General features: G+C 37.2%; 1 protein-coding gene across 1 annotated transcript in view; it reads right to left on the reverse strand.

Annotated features, from left to right (window-relative positions):
• Positions 1 to 23265, reverse strand: part of ANO10 (anoctamin 10) — a 123977-nt gene that overhangs the window by 35726 nt on the left and 64986 nt on the right. The window contains exon 12 of the mRNA XM_061997270.1: positions 9216 to 9332. Coding sequence (XP_061853254.1) covers positions 9216 to 9332 — 117 coding nt within the window. The remainder of the gene's footprint in view (positions 1 to 9215; positions 9333 to 23265) is intronic.

Genomic DNA, 23265 nt, shown 5'->3' on the forward strand with positions numbered 1-23265 from the left:
AGCAGTGGTTAGAGAGCTAACCGCACAAACTCTACTGCTTGTGTGATAGGGTCCAGACTGTGACAGTCTCTGCAATAAATCCTGTATTAGATTGAATAAAGGGTCCCTTATCAGATTGAATCTCAAGCCATAGTTGCAGCAGAAAGTATCAGGAAAGACAGTGTCAGGACTTAATCTGGTAAGGGAGAGAAAAAATTTCTGTAGAGCATACTTCCTCTCTTATCCTGCAACATAGTCCTCAACTGTACTGAGAGATTTTGCTGTCTCTTCTGAATTAAGCAAAAATATTCTGTATCTGTGTATACACTGGTGACACTATTCATGTGTGGTTTATTTGTACATAACCGTGACTACAAAAAAAGCTGTGGCTTAGCCATTAAGACACTGCACCTCTAACTTAGATATTCAGGTAAACAACACAGACTGAAAAATATGAACACAAGTAAGAATTTTTATATTATCTTTTGAAAATCAACACACTTTCAACTATATCAACTCTTCAGATGCCCGGGGAAGGTACAGAATTAGATATTTGAAAGTGCAAGAAGCAATGACCCATCCAACAACCTTTACAGAGTTCTCTATGATGAAAGTTTGAAAAAATACTTGCATAAAGACTACTCTAATGTACAAAAGACACGTGCTACTTAAGTTGTACATATAACATAGTGAAGTACTCAGGACACTGTGCAATGTAAACAAAATTTAAACATATAAAAAGTGCTTGTTTTCCTTTTTATGTTATTCAGACAAGCAATTACATCTCATTTCAGAACAAAAGTTGTCAATCCATTTATATGGCAAGTACCTGCCTATTTGGCACGTGTTCATTGAATCATAGAATGGTAGGGGTTGGAAGGGACCTTTAGAGATCATCTAGTCCAACCCCCTTGCAGAAGCAGGTTCACCTAGATCAGGTCGCATAGGAACATGTCCAGGTGGGTCTTGAAGACATCCAAGGAAGGAGACTTCACACCCTCCCTGGACAGCCTGTGCCAGGGCTCCCTCATTCTCATAGTGCAATAGTTTTTTCTTATTTTTAAGTGGAACTTTTTGTGTTCCAGCTTCATCCCATTAACCCTTGTCCTGTTGCTAGCTACTATAGAAAAAAAAAGGGATGTCCCAACCTCCTGACACCCATCTTTTAGATATTTGTAAATGTTAATGAGATCTCCCCTCAGTCTCCTCCAGACTAAACAGCCCCAGTTCCTGCAGCCTTTCCTCATAGAAAGATGTTCCAGTCCCCTGATCATCTTGGTGGCCCTGTGCTGGACTCTCTCCAGAAGCTCTCTGTCCCTCTTGAGCTGAGGAGCCCAGAATGTTCTACCCATCTCTCTCAAATGACAGATATACATCAGTGTTATTTCTTACAACAAAAAGTGTGAGCATTCAAGGCAGTACCAGTTAGCACAGAGATTTTTTTCAGGCTCAAAATTAATAAAAACCCCCGTGGCTGCACAGGCAAAGGATCATCTTGAATAGTTTTTCTTAGAATCACCATGATCAGGCTGCAGAGCATATGCAGTCATGGTACAAGTGTGATCAGTAGCAGTACAGGGACATGATTTTTTCTCTTTCAGGAATTCTGGGAGTTCCCTCTTTTTGATCCAGTTAGTCTCAGCAGGAGTTCTCCCTGGAGACAGGATGACAGATTTTGTTGGGAGGTGGTGGTGGTGTTGTCATTGAGTAACAAATATCTAAAATTTTACTGAAATAATGATATCAGGAAAAGTTGAGATATATCCTATGTCTTCCTGCTCATAGGTAAAGCTTTCCAGAATTAAGTTTAATTATTTCAATTACACTAGCATAGCCTTTAAAGAAGGTTTATTGTTGTCACTGGGATCTTCTGAAGTGGCACAGGGAAAAGGATATTTAAAGTGTGATAGTTGTGTAGGAGTCTGCAGCCACCTGCAACAAACACTACTTTTTTATCACCGAGTTCTATTCAGTTCTATAAAGAACAGTTCCTTATCAAACCATGGTAAGTGCAATCTTCTGGGATAGTTTTAAAAATAAATGTTAATGAGACATTTGTCTCTTGTTCTAGTCTTTTGGCTTCTCAGTAACAGTTGCAACCATTATTTAGAAGCCTGTAACTACAGACATATGAATGTACTGTTGAAAGCTGGTTCCCAGAGTTCTTGAAATCAAATCTCACCGTGCACTTTATTCACATTTGTATGGGAAGAGGAACAGCCATTTTGCTTGTATTCAAACCAGTTCACATATAATTAGGATCCCCTCTGGGTTCTGAAACTATGAAAGCCTGATGTAGCTGTAATTTTCTTACACTAGGAACAATTTTAACCTACTCCAGGTTTCCTTAGTGACTTCATATCTTGTCAATGATCTGGGACGTCAGGCAAAAAGAGGAGACTGAACTAACTGATGTTCATTCTACCACTAGGTTCTGGTCAGGATTTGAGAAAGGTAAAATAGGTTATCTTTCCAGAGACACTCAGCTGTTGTGGAAATACAACTTGATGGACGATTTTACCCCTGGTGAGAGTCACAGAGACCAAACAGATTTTTGGGAAAGAAAGTTATACCTGCTGGGAAGCTGGAGCACTGTTTGTTTCTGTTCCCATTAAGAGCACACAAAAGTATCAGATACCATCACGATATACTCATATTTATTTAAAAGTTTATATTTATTCTGTCAGTTCTCAAGAGCCACATACTTAGAAGTTTAGCTTATTTGGAAACCTGGCACACATGGTGTTGTCTCACCTTCACTTGAAAAGTCACAAACGGGAATGCTAAAGCTTTCTTCCCAGATGAACACGCTTTTGATTTTACTGAGGTTTTTTAATGCTCATAATTTATTTTGGTTTTGCTAACACTTTCAGGTTGAAAGTAATTTTCAGAAGCATGCTCTCAGGAAACATCCAGCATTAAAGGAATTCATGTTTAAAATACTGTGGCCAAACTGTTTGAACACAATCTGTTCACCTATGACTGGGTGCAAGTCTTTCTATGCTTAAAAAAAAGCATTATGAAAATATAATGCATTCTACTTGCATTATATCCCTGCTGCTACCAAAACCATGCAAATGTTACATTGACATGTTTGAAAGCATTCTGACTACTCACTAAGGAAAAACTGCATTTGCAAAGTTGAATTAACAGGTTTGAACTCTTAAAAAAACCAAATCTATAACGAACAAACAGTGATTAGTAATGGTTGTATTTTAACATCATCTGTGAGTTATATCTGATTACACAAACCATTGCAGTCTATAAAAAAAAAGTGTAGCCATACATTTTTGCTGGGAAACAAACCCCTTTTTGTTAAAGATATTTTTCCTTTAGAAACAGTACTATTTTTAAGGATTCTTTTTTGTTAAAACATAAAACAGGTATCTAATTTAATCTCATTCTTTTTTCATCTAAATTCAATATTTGAGCTCAAGCTTCACCAGTCTTTCCTAAATCTTATTTTGCAAGTCTTTGATTATTTGAATCAAATCTTTTTTTTCACTTCACCTACTTGCCTTTCCTTTTGTCTGACTGCAGGCTTGTGTTTGCTCAGCATTCTCAGTGAGCATAGAATAAGCTTCTTTTTTTACTGCCAGCAGCATTTGAGAGTAGTCCTGAAGGTACAGGTATCCCTTTTCTGAGTCTTCTTAATTCTGGTAATTATAGCACTCAATGAGGCTGAAATCCACTAAGTTTGTTTCAGCCTCAAAAAAATCCGTCTTCAGTTTTCATTTTGCAAGATAAATAAGCAGGATTTTAAGAACTAATGACTCATGCTCTCCTAATGTTCAATGGTCAAAAAAAACCCTCCTGTTCTCTTCCTTCCCCTGCCAAAAAAGAAGTGTAATTTCTGAGGCTTACCAACAGTTCTAGCAGCTACGGTGGCCCATCACACACACCCACAGTCCTCTTCTGAGACATGTGACAGATAAGTTAATAGAAAAACTTTGCAAAAAGAAGAGCTGGGAGAAGTGCAAGGAGTAAGCACAAATGTTGCCCAGTGCTGAAGACATTTAACTTAACAGTATCTCTTTGTTTTGCTCAGCCACAGAAAGCTGTTCTCAAGGCTAAGCACTTGAACAGGACAGGGACCAGATGTACCAGCACACTCAAAGTTCATGTAGTCCTTCTGGAAAGGACATTATTAAGGCTAAGGGATACTGTTCCTAGGGGAAATGGCAAGGTCCAGCCATTGCAGTCAGAAATGAGAAGGCTTAAGAGTTGCTGCAGTACAATGAATTGCAATGTCAAAGCACTGAAATTACTTGAAGTAAAAGGCTTTTACTGAAGAGAATGGTAGCTTTTACACGCCAGAATACCTTAGAAAGAGGAAGAAAGAGTTTCAATTTTCCATATGACTGCACCCAGGCAAACTGACACCTGCCTCTCTCTGCCATTGTCTCCCCATCCCTTTCAGAAAGATGCTAATAAATGCACTACCATGTTTGAAGAAGCTTTTGGTCAATGAAGATGATATAGAGATCAGTCACAGCATTCTTCATTTCTTGCATTTCCTAGGGAAACTGAGACACAAGACCTCTTTTCAGGAAATAGAGAATTCCTAGTGAATTTTGCACCTACCATTGCTTTGGAGAACTTGCTATTGTGCTGGAAGTCATTAAGATGGAGCACGACTGACTTACAAACACCTAGATCTCATTCTAAAACAATTGAAGCAATTGTTTATGGATATTTGAACGATACCAGCACCATTAAGCAATTGTATGCATATGGTAAAACTACCATGGGAGATATGGTATGAAAGAGCAAAAGGTCTTTCTCCACTGGAGCCAGAATGACTGACTGCATTGCTTTATCTCCCTCTGAAAAGAAATACATCAAGGAGGATAAAGGAGGCCTGTTTTCATGACTGGCATTCAACAAGCTTTACCCTCTTCATTACTGGCAGTTGAGGAAGGATGATGACTGTCAGTCAGCTGACCGGGTCCTTCTCTCATGAGCATGTTCTTTATCTGGAGCTTCTTTCTGGTTGGTTATTTATAGGTGTACTCCATATATCTGACAGGTGGACACATTTCTTCAGAGGAAGAACAGAAAGGCTTCACTTATCAGAAGGAAAAGACATTCCTGTTAAAAGATACTGGCCACTGATGGCTAGAACACTAAGGAAGGAAATTAGAGCACAGGAACGATGGGATGTTCATAGATTAGGTCCCTTTGGAGGTAAGGGCTGGGGACGAGCAGTGAACTAGGAAGGGCTGCACAGAACCAAAAATCCTCCACAGCTGCATTTCTACTCCACCTTAAAGACAGAGGTTTTATCCCCCATAGTTCTTCCGAAAAAGCAATGTCTTGCACTAACATTTATTTCTCTGTTGTTACTATAATGGCTATGTTTATTCTGCTGAGACAGTGAGGGAGATGCTTAAGGAAAGACATCTTTATCCAATTTATATAATTCCAGATTTTTAATGCAAAAGTGCCATGAAAAACAAAAGCATTTTACATCAATAAGCTTTTGTTTTCAGAGCTAATACAGATGCTGTCTCAGTAGCAGCACTTTGTGAAAATATTTGCCATTGCCCATCATTTAAACTTTAGTTTTTCTTGAAAAATGGCTACTAGTTACACATTATGTTGCAGTTGTTACTTTCTGTATTTCATGCTTGGAAAATAATTGCATGAATAAGTATTTTCCCCTCAATTTGTCTCGCATTTGCTTTACTTGGGTCTAGTTTCAGTGCAGAAAGAAGGTATTAATTTGATGTTTGCCTCACCAAAAGCAAGTTATACTGTTCATTCTGTGGTTGTCTTATTTCTGGAACTTAGACCTTTTACAAGGACACACTGCTATCTGTCTCTAATCACGACGGCCTTTTACTGTCCCAAAATGCTAGATAGTGTCCTCACACTAGTTTTGCAACACTGGTCCTCACTTAACCCTATGGTAATTCCTGAACCACCAAAGAATTAACTGACTGTTCCCTTGCTGTTTACAGGCATGTCTATATTTGCAGGCACACTTATACATGGACAATCTTGGACACCTCATCCTGCTTTACTAGCTAGCTACCTCCCTGAGAAGGACCATGATATTCACCAGAAAAGAATCCATCACCCTAAGTAGCAGATTCTACCCATTCCTAGTTGCCCAGGATCTAGGCTTCCCTACAGGTGACAAAGGAACTGACAACACTTCAGAGAGTGTGAAAGCAAGTGCTCCTGCTCTTCTTCCAAAAATCTTGACCTATATTCTCTCTAGTCTCCTATTAAAGAGCTCACGTTAATTCACAGGAATGTCACATTTTCTGCCACAGCCTGGCCAAAAATACCATTCTTTACATTGAAGTGCATTAGGGTAATTTGAAGGAAACTCTACAGATTCCTCAATCTGGATTCAGAAATGTTCAAGTATTTTGTCTTGAGGTACAGCAATAAACTTTGTTATAACACTTTAAGTGTACCATAACAAAGTATTTTCAAAACAGATCAAATTATTCCAACTCATTCATCAGTTCACCCCCTTTCAACAGCCTTAACACATACTAGGTAAAAAAAAATGTTTCTAAAGAAATTTCCTAAAAACTTTTCTTACATGTTTTGAGAACTTTGAGATAAGACTGTCATTACAATCTGAAATGATCTTTTTAAATCATGGCATTTTTCATCATACAGGAGGTATTAGAAAGTTCTAATGATGATCGTTCATCACTATTAGGGAGCTGAGACACTGTATTCCCTAAAATCCCTCTCAAATAGACACTAACTCAAGTCTTCACACGGATTTGAACACAGAATAGTTACAGTCTTGCTACACCAAGTTAAAAAGCAATTAGCTTAGCATTAATGAAAATGTAAAGGTGCTCACACTGCCTAAAGTTAAGGAACCTAAGCATAATCAATGTAAATGCTCAAGGCAGCTGTATTAGTTTTGCTCTCCATGCACAGAGCATAACAATATACTTTGGCATTTTAGAGGTCTACAGTCTGGTAGTGTTAATACCCTTTTAATACCTACACTGCAAGACAGCAGTTCTGTAAAAGCTCTTACAGTACACACAACAGCATGCATGTCTGGATAGCCTCAAGAGAAGAAATGGTGCATACTTGCCCAAAAGTATGTAAACAGTTTCTCCATAATATCTGATCCCAAAATGCTTTTGTCCCAGACTTCAATGTCTGGGTTTTTTAAACAGTTTGAGGGGGGGTGGCGGATTTTACTGCTGCTTTTTTGTTTGAAACTAAGATATGTAGCATAAATTAGTATGATGTCTCTCAGTAACAAGAGAAAGAACTAGAAAATGTGCTTCTAAAATAAATGTTTCAGTACCATTTCACACTTTAAAAGTCCAAACGTCTACATATCTATGAGATAAATAGCACAGCATCAATCCAAGGAAACCTGTAAAGGTGATGGTAGACACTCGGATCCTGTAGGAAGTCTAAAAGCATTAGGTGAGAACTGCCCAGCTTCTGGTTCATACTGAAATCCAGACTAACTTTTCACCACTGAATTAATGAAACAACCCTGAAAAAAAGGGAGCTGGGCATATGTTATTATAGAGAATGCACAGATGCAAGGATAGGAGATAAAGTCCTTACTGCTGACATGCAGACTGGTATTGAACTAGACTCTGAATATATTCCAGTTGGCAGCTTATAAGCAAAGGTAACTATATTCACTTGAGCTTAAGTTTCAATAGATGACCTAGTTTTGTCTGTCTACAAAATGAAAACAGAGAATGAACAACTAAAATAGAAATGTAGTCCTGTTCCTTTTAATATTTGCTAAAAAATACATGAGAACAATGATCAACTCCCAGTAACTTCTCATTGACTACCAGAGAAAGCCAAAACAAAACTATTAGACATTAGATTCAATTGTAATTTGGATTTTGCTTGTTATGGCTGATTACAGAAGACAGTGCTGACCTCAGTAGCAATGTTCTAGTATCATACAACTGTGGGATTTTAACTAGAAAAGGCACTGTATTGTTTACATGCTCAGTCAGTCCAGAATTAAGACATTTTGTCACGTGCAGCTATGGCAGCTGCTTTAAAATGTAACCTCCCATTCTACACAAAAAAACACAGTACAGAGAAAGTAACGTATCTACATGTGAGTACACAAAGAATATGTTTACTTAAAACCGTGCACTGCAGTGTAAAAATCTGACCTAACAATAAATAGGTGAACCAGTCTTTTCAGCTTTTTTTGTGGGGTTTTTTTTTCTGATATGTAAGTTAGATTAGAAATTCTATCTAGCATAGTACAGCCAAACTCCTAAAGAATGTTGCCATTGCAATGCCAGCTCTGTAGGATCTCTGTATCATACTGAAGCTAATCCCATATTACTCTTTGTCTCTTGTGATCGCCACCATTCCTCTTTAAGGAATCACTGTTAAAACAGAAATTTTCAGTAGAGAAATCTAGTTCTTTATTTTCCTAAATTGCTTTGCAATATTTCTTAAGTATATTGGAAAACATGTATGCACTAAAATCAGAATACTGTACTGATAGTAAAATAAGGCAACATTACCATTCCCTCATATATATATCTAGTTCTCAATGTAATTATTTCAAATACATTCAGTCTGTTTACAATTTCTGTTTATATTAGACCCAAGTTAACCGTTTATTTGTGATGGTATTTCAGCAATGAAAGAAATCCTAGTGTTGTAACAACAAACACCTCCAGGGAATCAAACCAGGTTTCATAGAAACGAATGTCCTTTAAAAGTGACAGTATAAACAAAGTATGTTTGCACACAGAAGGACAACAGACATTACAAGTTGCTACATTACTAGCCTTACAAGGAATTTCAAAGTGTCTGAAAATGAAGACCATTTTTCCAGTGTTGACTCACCTACATTGGTGGGTTGCAAGGACAGATAGATCTGTTAAAACTTCCATCTTCCTGCTCCACTACTTAAACAGTCATGGATCAGCAGAAAATGAAGCAACACTTGAAATGCCACAGTATGCAATCCAATGTGTAGAAGCAAAACAGTGTTGTTTTCTATTTATTTAATACTCTATGCTGTTCATTGTGTTAGCAGTGACTGTTCTGCACCCCATTCCACCATCACAGCCTGGGGGGTAGAGGTGGAAGAGCTTTAGCTAGCTAATCTTAATTCAGTTGTAAACAGGAATTTCAAAACTCCAGGACTTACACATTTATCCACCTAAAACAAAAGCAGAATCGCCCTACCTTATCTTTCCTTCAGGCCACCAATGCTTTGCATTACTCTGGATGTCAGTTGCTCTTACCTGTTGTTTGAGAGCCTCTAGAGATTCAAATTCCAATTTGGCTAGTTTTATCTGGATATCTCTTGGTTTATCCGGAATTACAAATGCCATGATAAACTTTATTGCTAGTAGCAAGTGCTGGAAAAAAAGTAAAAAAGAAAGGTATTTGTCTACAGAGTCTGAAACATGGAGAGAACAACATAATACTTTCCAACTTCTAGTAATAGAGGCATAAACAATTATTTCTTCTGACATGTACAACACAGCATACTACATTGAGCCTCTGCTAGTCCATATTTTTTCTACCTACAGTCATTCATCATTTGAATATAAATACATGTATAGCTAGGCTTATTTTCATAATAACTCTATTTATGTACTATAAACTTATAATTCAATTTTGTATTTGTGATTCCAGAGAAAAGAATAGCTTTTAAAGCATTATTGGTACATACAAACTGAATTATGGCACTCAGCACATATAGCCTCATGGTGAAATTTTTAATTATATACGCAAATGTAAATATAATTATCTATAATTAGAAGCAGTTGTAACAGATACGTGCACACATATACATCTGTCATGACACAAATGAAAGAAGCACATGTGAAAAATAATAATGCACAATTTATGTATTGGAGAAGTTTTTGAAACCGAAAAGCACTCCCAAGAAAGCATTAGAAGAGAACAAAACAAAATAGAATACAATCTTGAAAAAAGTGGCACACTCATGAAAATTTGCAGGAAATGGAGAAACGTTCCATGTGTAAGATGCAAAATTAGTCATAATCAATCACAAAAGACTATAACCTCCTTTGTGAGAAAACAAACATCAAGGTCTAGTGAACCTAGTCATTTATATTTACTTCATAGAATCATAGAATGTTAGAATCATAGAATGGTAGGGGTTGGAAGGGACCTTTAGAGATCATCTAGTCCAACCCCCTGCAGAAGCAGGTTCACCTAGATCAGGTCACATAGGAACATGTCCAGGCGGGTTGTGAAGACCTCCAAGGAAGGAGACTCCACAACCCCTCTGGGCAGCCTGTGCCAGGGCTCCCTCACCTCAACACTGAAATAGTTTTTTCTTATATTTAAGTGGAACTTTTTGTGTTCCAGCTGCATCCCATTACCCCTTGTCCTGTTGCTAGCTACTATAGAAAAAAGGGATGTGTCCTGACACCCACCCTTTAGATATTTGTAAATGTTAATAAGATCTCCCTTCAGTCTCCTCTTCTCCAGACTAAACAGCCCCAGTTCCTGCAGCCTTTCCTCATATGAAAGATGCTCCAGTCCCCTGATCATCTTGGTGGCCCTGCGCTGGACTCTCTCCAGCAGTTCCCTGTCCCTCTTGAGCTGAGAAGCCCAGAACTGGACACAGGACTCCAGATGAGGCCTCAGCAGGGCAGAGTAGAGAGGGAGCAGAACCTTCCTTGACCTGCTGGCCACACTCTTCTTGATGCATCTCAGGATGCCATTGGCCTTCTTGGCCACGAGGGCACATTGCTGGCTCATGTTTAGTTTATTATCAATCAGGACTCCTAGATCTCTCTCTGCAGAGCTGCTCTTCAACAGTTTGACCCCCAGCCTGTACTGGTTCGTGGGGTTGCATGGGGTCATTTAAACATGCATCATTCCCCTAATCTCCCAAAACCAAGTGCCAGAGTCTCAAGTCAGTGGTTTTGTTTCTTCATTTATGTCAACTATAAATATAATCTAAACACAACATTCATTAAACCTTATTTTATTAAAGCATGAGGTAATGGTTTGCATGTTTGCAAGCAGGAACTTGCTCCTAAATCGGAAAACCCTGATCAATATAAGGCAACAATTACATCAACATGCTTAACCTTAAGCACGTACTTCAGTCAAACTGACAGGATAATACTCACAGACAGGCTTAAATTTAGATTATTTTAAAAACATTTTAAAAAATGATATCAACACTAAAACATTCTCTCACTTATACAAATTTTCTTTCCACACTGAATAGTGTCTGCTACTAAGAAATTTTCCTGGAAAAAAAACAATGATAGCAAGCAATGTTGGTTTATGCTACAAATACATAACATGTCTCATAGCTAGCACTGAGGAATCTCTTAAATGAAAAAAGGTAAAATGCTGAAGACAATAACAAAAAATGAGACAATACTCTTATGCAGAATGGAATTATATGGAATCACAGGTTGAAGAAGAATAATTAATCTACAGATACAATTTAGGTTTAGAGACATGAAAGTAAGGAGATGAAATATGAAGTAACTTCAAGTTAAGTAACAGGATTAGGGTAAAACCTTAAAGCAAATGACTGACAGAACTAGCGGAAACTCAAGGATCTGGACAGGGATATTCATTTGAAAAATTACAATGGACATTCCATCTGGGAAAAAAAAAAGGCTCAGCATTATACAATACAGCTTCTAGCTGCCCAAAGTCCCAAAGTCCTTGGTACTGGGGTTCATCTCACTTGGCTAAACAAAAAGAGCATGAATGAAATTTTGGATGTAATTGTTCAGCCACTGCCTCTTGAAAGGCCTTAAAAATGTAAGCCAAGCTACTAACTATACACAGAGACTTCAAAGTAGCTCCAAATCCAAACAATTTTAAAGAAAATAAATCAAAATAATCTCAGGGAAATGCAAAATAGTATTATGGAGGACAGAAGCTGTTTAAGCTTTTCTTACTTTTGATAGGGGTGAGGAAGGAAGAGACATCTAGAGAAGCCAGAAATAAACACAACAAAAACACTGCAATTGATCTTGGAAAACACCATATTTTTTAAAATCAATTTAGAAGGGCAATATGTTTTAGCTACTTCACTATGTGAAGAGTTTTATTGTTTTATCAACTAAACAGAGCCCAGCAGCTCAGCAGTATTGCAGAGCTGGAGTTCTTTGGCAACAGGGCATCTGTTGCCCACATGCATTGAAATATGTCTTTGATACAAACTAGTTGTTAGAAAAGAAGTCAGTTTCCATGCTAGCACAATTCATGCCCCGTAAACACAAGGATATAACCTTAAACATGACAGGAGAACTTCTGATTCAGAAAGACTTCAAGTCAGAGAGAGATTGAAAATTGGAATACAGATGGAGAAAGTCACTACTTCTGCTTGCCCTCCCTACTATTACCCCTTTCCCTGGGCACCCACTAAGGGCCACTGTGGGGGAAAAAAAAAAAGATGACTGTGTTAGGCAGACCTTTGGTTTACGCCTCCAAATGGCTTTTTTATCTTCTTTCCCCTCCTTTATCAGTCATAAAGCACTCAGAACTGTATGGGATGTCCCTATATGCAAAGCTCGGACCTCAGAAAACACATTGGACTTAACAGACTGCAAACCCAGTTCAGTTCCGCCTCTTAACTACCAGTGAAAAAAAAGACATCAGAGCAATGGTCTCCTGTGGATAATTTCTCCAGCTGTTCCTATTTGCAAATTAGGAGCAATGTTAATAAAGTTGTGAAGGTAACTGGCAGAAATTATGAATGTGGGTCACACAAATCACATAGCCTCTTTAAAAGAAAATGTATGTAATTTTATTCACAGTTTATATTACATTTTGGAATTTCCATTCAACTAAGGAAATGGAAGTAGTTATTCGAGAGAAATTTAAGAAAAAAAGTAGAGACATGAGTAGTTATATCCATTATATTATTCATGATTTCTTAATCTTGTTTTTAGTTTTAGACTCAATCTTGTTCTATTCCTGCAAGTCAGATCCACAAAAAGGAGAATCTGCTTTCAAAAAGTAAATGCCTTAAGAGTACAGTATGAATCACAAAATAGTCAGAAAAACTCTCTTTCATAGTATAAAGTTACATTAATGCTACCATGCATATACTATAAAAATATGAAAGTTTATCCAAATCTGCTACACAACTTGTGCACATATATTTGTCCAAAACCAAGACTTCTTCATAGAGTTAAATTTAGGTTGGTTTTTTGGTGGATTTTTTTTGGGGGGGCAGGGTGAGTGAGTTGGTTTGGGTTGGTTTTTTTTTTTGTTAAATCAGGTTACAAATCCAACCATTATTTCTTACTACAGCCATTAAAAGTGGGGTTGTTTCCACGAACATGTCCTTCGTGATTACAAAGAGGCTAATTCACTGCGAGCAAAACCCAGGGTAACATTTACACAAGCTGTAAGCTCTCCAATGCCAAGAGCAAAGGCCTCGTCTATTTTGCAATCTGCCAAGTGGGCAGAGAGAGAAGCAGCAATGAGTCTCTCCCCCTTGATAAATGCAGTGCCGTTGTACTGTGGTCTTGTGCCAGGTGCTTAGAGAGCCAGAAGAACTATTCTGTTCTATAAAGCCACCAACAAGAGTAAAGGCAGCAGCTGTGTTTTGCAGCAGTGGGTCCCCAACCTCATCTCTTCTAAAGCAGAAAATGCAAATTAAGGTTAAATTCCTGGAATTTTGAACAGCTAATCTGATTTCTGTAGTGGTCTTACTGCAGCAATTTCTGTCAAAATCTACTCAACTGGATAAAACCCCAAAGAGATGGAAAAAAGAACATAAGTAATAGTTGAGTTTCTGGTTAGCTGACAAAAACACACACAAAACATCATTTTGAAGAGACTTTAATAAAATTTTGTATCAAAAGCATATTTTAGAATCTAATATTTACAAAAACTTGCAACTCAAATCAGAAATCTGGACCTAGTCTAGCCTAGAATCAGAACATAGTATGAAAAAAAGATGGTCTCTAGTTACTAGCTCTGCCTAGACAAGAAACCCTACACAGAAGCCAACACCTCTCTTTGAGTCTCTATTCTCTATTGGTATATTACGAAACACCTTAGAAAATATAAGGAAAATGCAGGATTGTGTTGTTGCCAGAGCAGAAGGCAGGGAGATCATTAGATTCTTTGCTGGGACTTGGGAACACTTGGGACAGTAACATTTCTGTCTTTCTGTGGCAACAGATTTTAGCTTTGAGGGTCTTGTGTTTTTCTGAGAGTAGAAAAAAAGAAGCGAGAGCAAAGTGAAAAATAATCCTGTCCAGGGAGCAATACAGGCAAAGAAAAATTTCCATAAAGCTCAGGAAGTTCAATTAAATTAGACTGTCTTTAATACACAGCAATAAAATAAATCTATGAGTGTATATTTCAGCAATACACATAAAAAGAAAGCCTGACCAAACTCTTCTTCCCAATTTTAGACTGCACTGGCTTCATTACAGAGTCCTGCTAATGGAGTAGTATCACCACAGCTGAGGGACTTTTTTTAAAAGAAGGCTTCTTCTGCTACTCTGACAAATGCTGCTTTTGAAACCTCATATCCTGTATATTATGATGGAATTTCTGTAAAATGGGAATGGAATGCGCCTCAGTGAAAGCCTCTGATACTCCGTTCAAAATTTCATTTTACCCACAGACCTGTCCAAAATCCTCAAAGAGAGGGAGGTGTGTGTGACAAAAAAGTTATTTCATGTTGGTCCTATTTCAAGGCTTCTTCACATCTCCTCTTCCCACAGACATACACATGCACATGATTGCAGCCCAGACATCTGCCACAATCTGCATGCTCCATTTGTCCCCAAACTAGTATAACCCATCTCTCCCTCCTTTCAGCCAGAATAATCTTTCTCTTCCTCCCTGCCTAAATGCCATAGAAATATTAAGACTGAAGTGCAGCTTTCCTGCGTCAGATTCAATGCCTCTTCCCTCATCAGTACAGTGAAGTCTGTCTTAGCTCTCAACTGGAATATGCTCAGTAAAGATGTTCATGCATTTACAGCTGCTGTGCTTCTTTAAGTTTCTACAAACCACAGAAAACAAAGATGTTTCAGAAACTCACATCTTTGTCAAGTTTGGGCAGTTTTCTCATAGCAGCATCATAAAGCAAATTCTTTAGGTAGAGTAAGCTTTCTGTCAGTCTTCACATTGTTACTTCAGAGCACAGATACAATGCTACCTCTCAATACAATAGTGATCTTATTTTTACATATTTATAGATATCCTATATTAATGTTATTTTAATGTTTATATATTTTCTCCTTTCTTTATGCAGAAATGGAAAAACTTAAAACTCCCAACTCGTGGAGTTTCAGTCTGCCCTATTAGATAGATGCAACTAAACAGAAACTTATTATAAAGCATGTGAGAAAGCGTAAGCAGAGATGGCACTATCCAGTCCATCTATAGTTTGTAACAGAACATCCGCTTCTTCCTCTTAGATGAACAAACATGCACACACACACTCACACAAGCCCACAAAGGCTGCCCAAGGAAAACCAATAGCTACATTTCTGACAGAATCTCTCACATCAGAAGAGTAAGAGCAGGTCGTCAATCTCCTATTGACTACACCAACATACATGTCTGGCAAATCCAGCCCTGCTCAGAGTATTTCAGTTTGTTTCTGTTTAAGCATATCTATATTTATGTTCAGAAAAAAAAGATCATTTAAGCCCAGGCTTAAAAGTAGATTAAAAAGTAATGCCCAGGTCATTTGCTGAATCTGGATCTGAAAACTCAACAGCTGAATCACAATATGTATTTTCTTTTTCTGGAGGTGGTAGGATGGGACATGTACTAAATTCACTGTCTGAAGCAATGAATGTTGGCTTGCACAGATCCTCCCTACATTTACACTTATGAAATGCTTTTAATTAGTGCAGAAATCCTGGTCTTTACATTTATTACCAATCCACTATAAAATCTCAGTAGTAGAATCTAAGCTGAAAAATATAACAGGCTTTAATATGCAGTTTTGAGATGTCTTTTCAATCACAAAAATAAATATAAGGCTACAGCATGACAAAGGGTTTAGTTTATTCCTGTTATATATACATTAGTTGCACTGGCCTCTAGTAGCACCAATACATCTCTCTTTCCAGTTAAGTTTTGACCTTGTGCCTCAAGACTACTGAATTGGTTTTCTTTCATAAGAGGTACATTTATTCTAAATGCTACAATTGCTTCATATACTGTCACTCCTGAGCAAAAGACTAACATATGACAGAAAATGAAGGTTAAAAAAAAGAGTAAAGAAAGATAATCTCTAAGGAAGCAGATTCTGTGCTCACGTTTCCAGGAAGTAACTGCAAAAGCATTTGGTTAAGCAAAGCTAAAAATATAGTGAAATATTGCAAACATCATCTCTTAGTAAGGAAGCTGGCCTACTCTGCCCTTACATATTTTTGTACTCTCCTGATTTCAAAAGCATCTCCTTTTCAAAAAAGAGACCTGTTGGAAAGCAAGCAAAGTAAGGCAGCCCTACTTCTGAAACTTAGTTCTGCTCTTGGAAAGTTTTAGGAAGCATTTAAAGCAGATACAACTTTAAACATTAAGTCAGCAGGGGCAATCTGTTAAATAAATAAATACTCTACCAATGCACAGGCTAATAAACTGGAAAGTGCAAGTAACCCTATCAATTGCAAGCCATTACAATTTTTTGTCTTATGTCGCCATTATACTTCCTAGTAACTCCATATATCTTAAAAACAAGTTTTCTAATGATTTATAGACTATTTCTTACCAATGTTTAAACCACAGCTGTTATACATCATATTCAGTCACTAATGAACTGCTGCATTAGTTGGTTTTATTAAGTCTTTTTGAAAAAAATTAGATGACCCTTTCCTTAATTTTCTTCAACAACGACCATTAAGATGTGAGGCAGCCCAGAAATCTACAGAAGCTTTGTCACCAACTTATTTGATGCTGAAAAAATGCCACTAGTTCTTTATTTCTCATCAGTTACACATCTAGAAAAAGGTTTAAACAGGTCTTTTATACTGGAATTCTTAAGTCTACTTTCAGCTTACTTTTTCAAGACTACAGTATCAAACAAGAGGGGCAAGGGCTGATAAGGTACTTTGTTCTATTTACATATTCAAGCAACACTTTCCCTTTTCTCCAGCTAAATTGCTGTTTTTCTCCCTATCACTAGAAACCATACATTCAGCAGGTTCTAAATATACTTGCTGAAATAAAAACTTCTAAATAAAAGAATTTTTGGTATTGATCTTGTACAGAGACTTCTTGCTAACTGTAGTTTGGGAAAAAACAGTTCACCTAATAGTCTTGTTTTACAAACACAAAATATCCTATGATTCCAAATACAATACAGCACACTTGGAAAACTGTCTCTATAAAAGTCCCTATAAAAACTACAACATGCCCAAATGAGCATTTTAGAAATGTTACAAGACATGATTTTTCTCACATTTGCTTTGTTCTGTGGTCAATTCAGAAGACATGAAAAAAGCACTGTGGGTGTAAATTTGTCTTGGAGCACGTAAGCATTTGCTAATGGTTAATTCTGCAGTAACCCAACATTCTTGAAAGCAGCACGATAATGGAGCCATCTCTATGTTACCCTGTGATAATGCTGAAATGTTTTGGCACAACTTATCTCAATTTATGGCTAGCATTTAATAGGAACTGGGATAAGAGTTGCCAACAGCCAAATTAGCTAATGCTGCATGTAATGAACAGCAGAGCTCTGATCACGCTCTGAAATAAATTCTAAGTGAAAAGTGGAGAGAAGGATGCCCGTGGAATTAAAATTGACAGTATGATTAATACTAAGCCATACAAAGTGCCTCTTAGCTGATTGCTAACATTACACATTGGCTCCCATTCTGACAGGTATGGTTTATTGTGAAAATGCCCTAACGTTCCAGACCAAAGGAGGGGAGAAAAAAAAGGTTGCTATCTTCCATTACTCTATAAAACTTCTTTCTACCTTTAAGCCATACATTTTTCTCTATGAAAAAGATGCAAGGAAATGACAGCACATGGCATTCCAATTATCCATTGTAAGGAATTCTGTTTGTCAAGACTCAGAAATTCCTCCTTGGTTATGTGACTAGATGACCTGGGAGATACAAAGCATTGCGTCTGCCAGGGTTTGAATCTAGTCTAAGTCAGTTCAGAGAAGAACAGAACACCTACTGTAGGCATCACAGACTTTGAGAAGTCTTTGTTCCTGCCTCAACCAAACCTCATTGTACTACTCTAAGCCGAAGTGGACAGATATAGAATTCCCAACTGAGTTTTGGAGAGACTCAAAAGTTATCAAAAATGCATACATACAAAAGTTAAAGGGCTATCATGCGCATTACAGGTGTCTTTCCCAAAACTGTATCTTGGTTTTGGAATTTATGAGACAATCTGATGTTTTTCTTCAGTTTATGCTGGGAAATGGTGATGTTGCATCTATATTAGAACTTAAACTATTTTAAACATTGAAATTGATGTTTTTGTCAGTTGCCTTCACAGCAAGTAACACAAAATGCAACCAGTTTAGTGAAGTCTCAGCCAGCTATTCTTCACAGAAGAATCTAAGCTTTTTACCTTTAACTGTGACTAACAAGGTCTCAAGACTAGATGCAATGCACTGTATTTACAGATATTTGCTTATTGATTTCAAAGCTGATTCACACAAACTCAGAATTCCTACCAAAAAGTCTGTTCACTTCACAACACCAAGATAAGTACTGTATTTGAACAAACACACTTGAAACAAAACACTGTATTTCACCACACTGCAAATGCATCTTCAAAACTCTACTGTAGTGCACAGCTTTCTTCTGTATATTCTGTAAGTGACACATTTTACTCCTGTTTGAAACTGTAAATAAATTCTGCAGTGCATGACACATTTCTTTATCTGGACAAAAAGGTGAATCATGCAACGTTAAATAATGAGCAGAATGTCACAGCCATGACTTGGAGAAAAATAAAGGTATTACAATATATCACACTATAAGCTGCAGATCAATTGTTCTCTCTCTTCATGTGCAACTTTAATCAAATTAATTGAAATGGGTACAACGCAAAACAATTCCATAGGGAAAAACTAAATTAATGATTTTCATGCTGGAAATTCATCACTTGCATTTTTTCCTGTAAAAAACAGAGAGGTTTTTGTCAGAATTTTTCAAAGTCAAATAATCCTTTGCTTTTCAATAAAGGTCAGAAGTAAAGCTTTCCATTCAGCTGGAGTATTTTAATTAAACATTGCAGCAGGTGTTTGGATATGCTGCCAACTCCTGAAAAGCTTGTATAAAAACTGTATATTTAAAAAGAAATAAAGACCTGTACATCCTCAAGCCCTCTTTATCTGTCTTCCCTGTGAATGGGTATTCACAAAATTACATACTATTTTCTCTGTTTTGGAACACCACTACCTGACATTGCTTCAAAGCTGTTGGAAGCTAGCCATGCAATTCTCATGTCAACTTTTAATGCCATGGCAGATCTCTACAACAGAATATAGCCCAGAGTTTAACCTTAGCTGCTAACCTGCTTGAGCTTGTTGATAACATAACTGGTCTGTTCAAAGTGACAAAAAGAGAATCTTTAATTGTGAAACAAATTAACTTTTGAGACAAAATACTGCAGCTAATGCAGATCCCTTTGTAGAGTCTATGCATGTAAATAAGGTTTTCAGTAATAAGCCTCAGAGCTACTCACACGAAAGCAGCCTATGAATGCTTCCAGAACTGCTCACATTCTTAAGTAATACAAAGCCCATTAAAAGGTGCAGACTCCAGAAGAGAGGTGAGAGGCAACAAGACAGTAGAAGAGAGGAAGAACAAGCTTTGTCCTCCACAGTGGCAGTAAGTGATTCTATCAGCTGAGAATGCAAGTCAGAATATGAATCCCAACATAAGGACTAGAAAGCAGTAACTCTCCTATACATTGGGATACACACAGCTGCATCAATGCAGCACTGTTTTAAAAACTAGATTTCTATCAACATACACCAATGCTTACTGCTTGACACATTCTGTGGGCACCTCAAAAACTATCATGTTTGAATTATGAAGAGATCCTCAATTGAATTCTGATGTATGAGAAAAGAACACCAGAAAAAAATTATAATGCAGTAACAAAGACTGTTACTCTGTCACTCAGTTTTTTCTAAAACTTGGTAGTTTGGCCTTTGGAACAGAAAGCCAACAGTTTAATCTCAGCAGTGTAACAGCTTTGGCAACATGCTGTGAGCACAACTTCTCATCTCCCTACAAATAGCAAAGGTGAAAGGAAAAAGAAAAGCAGCACTCCTGACAGATTCAATTAGACTTTTTAAAATCATTTGGGAGTCAACTTGCAGCAAGGGCTCAGCATCACTTTGTTGCTATGAAACATTATCATATAGGAATTCTCAGCCACAAAAACCAGCAGCTGAGTCATTCTCTGGCTGAAATGATCTCAGCTGAGAAGGCCACTTTAAATTGGAAATGAATTCAGTGATGCCTCAAGCATCCCAAATAGGCAATGCTGAGAGGTCAAACAAGGTTTTTGACCAGTGACTAAATCTGTACAGGTCCTTGAGTAACTCAACTACTATATACATAAACTATATGTACTACATGATAACATGCAGGCAGAGACAAGTGAGAAGCTGAGACTTTTCACAAATGAATCTCAACAAAGTTGAGCAATGCTGTCACGGAAATCCAGTCCAGGGACTCAAGGAAGTAATCATCTGTACCTGTGACTGGTCAGCTACTCACAGTTAAAAGAGTACCAAAAATGAGAGTGTCTCAGCTTCAAAACTCTGTGCGAATGAGAGAAACCTGTGAAGATGCATTACCTCACTACAGCCATAGCTTTCAGCAACAGTGATTTCTCCTTGCTGTAAATCAGGAGAATGGCGTTACAGAAGCACATAACCTGCAGACCTTGACTCTTGAACCAGTCCTGGGTCTGCACAGGCAGACTGATGAAAAGCAGATACTTATTTACTGAATCTAGGGACCATTTGTATTAACTAATTTTCCTTATGACCAAACATTTCCTTAATGTAAGTGTCCTTATGACCAGATGAACACCTTACCATCTTCAAGACCTGCTGTGCTGCTGTCTCCAAAAGCAACAACATGATTCCTGGTGGGCAGAGGCAGGTGATCATCTCTAAAAATAGGCAGTCCTGATAAATTAATGCAATTTCTGTCTTAAAAAGATACATGTTTATAAAAGTGAGATCACTGAAGATCACAGCACTTAAAATCTTTCATCCCTAGGTAGACTCCCTCAACAGTCACATGAATCTTAACTAGAAACAAACTCAAGGCACAGTGAACAAGCAAAACAAACAATATTTTCAGGGTTCAAAAGCATACTTTGCCACAACTCTGCCTTTTTCCCTTAGAAGGGCTTTAAGAGCTGTTACTTGAGAGAAGAAATCTCTAAAACATTTTGGCTTATATTTTACCCTTTTTTTGTTCCTTTTTTACACCCTTGACCAAGTGTTCTTTGATAATCCAAATACACACATACTTATATATAAAGGAAATATTCCCCATATACTCAAAAAGCCTAAAAAAAAACCACAAAGGAGCAATGAGAGAACTTGTCCTGCAATGTTTGAGAAATCTGGCAGTGCTCAAAGTTGTGTGAGTTTTGGTAACATAACAATTAAACAATTATCTTCTAAGGTTGTAAACTGTCACACAAAAACCCTAAAAGGTTAAAGTCAAGTCATATAACAGGCCCATAAATCGGTTTTGCTACTTCACACTCTCTTCCTAACAACTCATCTAGATTTTTACTGGGAAAAGAAATATCAGTATGTCTCAAACATAACAAAAGAATTTCTCAAACAATATGCAAAAGTAAGACCTTCCAGCACAACATAAAAGTAATACGAGAAAAAAAAAATCATATTTTTCTTTCAATCCAGAAGAACATTACCTTTCTTTGCTAATACTGAATAGTTCTGGGTTAGACAATAACATTTTGCTGCATGTAGCAATTTTAAATAAATTTCTATGATGAAATATTTCAGCATCACAGATATCTAGAGCTCTCCAGTCAGAAACAATGTCTTTACTAATCAGCAGACATATACAATGAAATGGCATTGTTTTGCTTATTTCCAATGGGAACAAATATATTACCCTGTCACCTCAAACATGAAAGACATCTGAATCCCTTTCAGAATTTACAGGGGTGCCAAATTTGGTACTACAGAAGTACCAAGTTTTGTACTGCTTCTGGGTTTGTTTCACATATTCGTGCAGGGAATGATTTTATTTTTTTTCTTACTGTCTACCTGACATTTTAAAATCAGTTTCCATGCTTCATACACTGTATCATTACACATATTACATGTGTGCACCACTGGGTTTTATCCTGGCTCAGGTTTTCAGAAATTTGGATGTTTTCCATTGTTGTTTTGTGAGGAAAGGACTTACAGTAACTTTGCATCTTTCCATGTTGTGTTTACTTGTTTTTTGCCTAACTTCTCTCACACAGGCAAAAAGTATTAGCTAGTTCAAAACAAAAACATTTGAGGACCACTGACATTCAAGATTCCTCTAAAGATGCAAGCCAGTCTTTAGCATCATTATTCTTCCAAGATGAACACTTAGGCTTTGAAATCAGGCAGACTGTGACAGTTTTTGTCAACTTGGGTTGCCTGAAGTGAATAAAAAACAGGATTCAGAATTCTAAAACATGATTTCTAAAGGAAAGAATGTAATTCTGAAAGGTTTACTTGATTTTCTTGCTGTAACAGCAAAGGAGATACAACAGAGGTTAGTTTTACAAAACAAACAAGATACAATTGCATAGATTAGAAAGGTACTTTGTTATCCTTTTCTGTCAGAAGCTTGATTCCTTAATATCATTAAGGATGTGCTTGGCTGTTAGTAGGGGGTCATAATTCTTACAATGCTTTGCTTTTGAGGAAGACAAATTTCATTTATTATGGTTGAGTTAAAGCTCATCTCTCTCTATTCTTTGCCTTCTTTTTATTCCTCACCATTCTAGCAATCTTATCTTCACAAGGTCCTTTTTTTTGTCCTTTGATTTTTTTTTTTTTTTTTAAAGCTTAAATATATACAGCTGACCTTTATTTCACTTTTAAATTCTCCTTCATATTTTTGGAGTATTGTCAAACTTGTTATCTCCAAATGAACTTGCTGCTGCATGGCAAAACTAGACTTTTCTGGAGCTCTCAATTCTATTCTGTGTACCTGTACAGTGAGAATACAGCCATTCACACAACTAATGTGCCACTCCCCTGTAATCCAAAAGATTGATGCACAAGACCACCCATTTGCATCCCACACAGCAATCCTAGCCTATTCCACACATGAGATAGTAACA

This window comes from Colius striatus, chromosome 5, assembly GCF_028858725.1.
Source record: "Colius striatus isolate bColStr4 chromosome 5, bColStr4.1.hap1, whole genome shotgun sequence".
Classification (NCBI taxonomy): domain Eukaryota; kingdom Metazoa; phylum Chordata; class Aves; order Coliiformes; family Coliidae; genus Colius; species Colius striatus.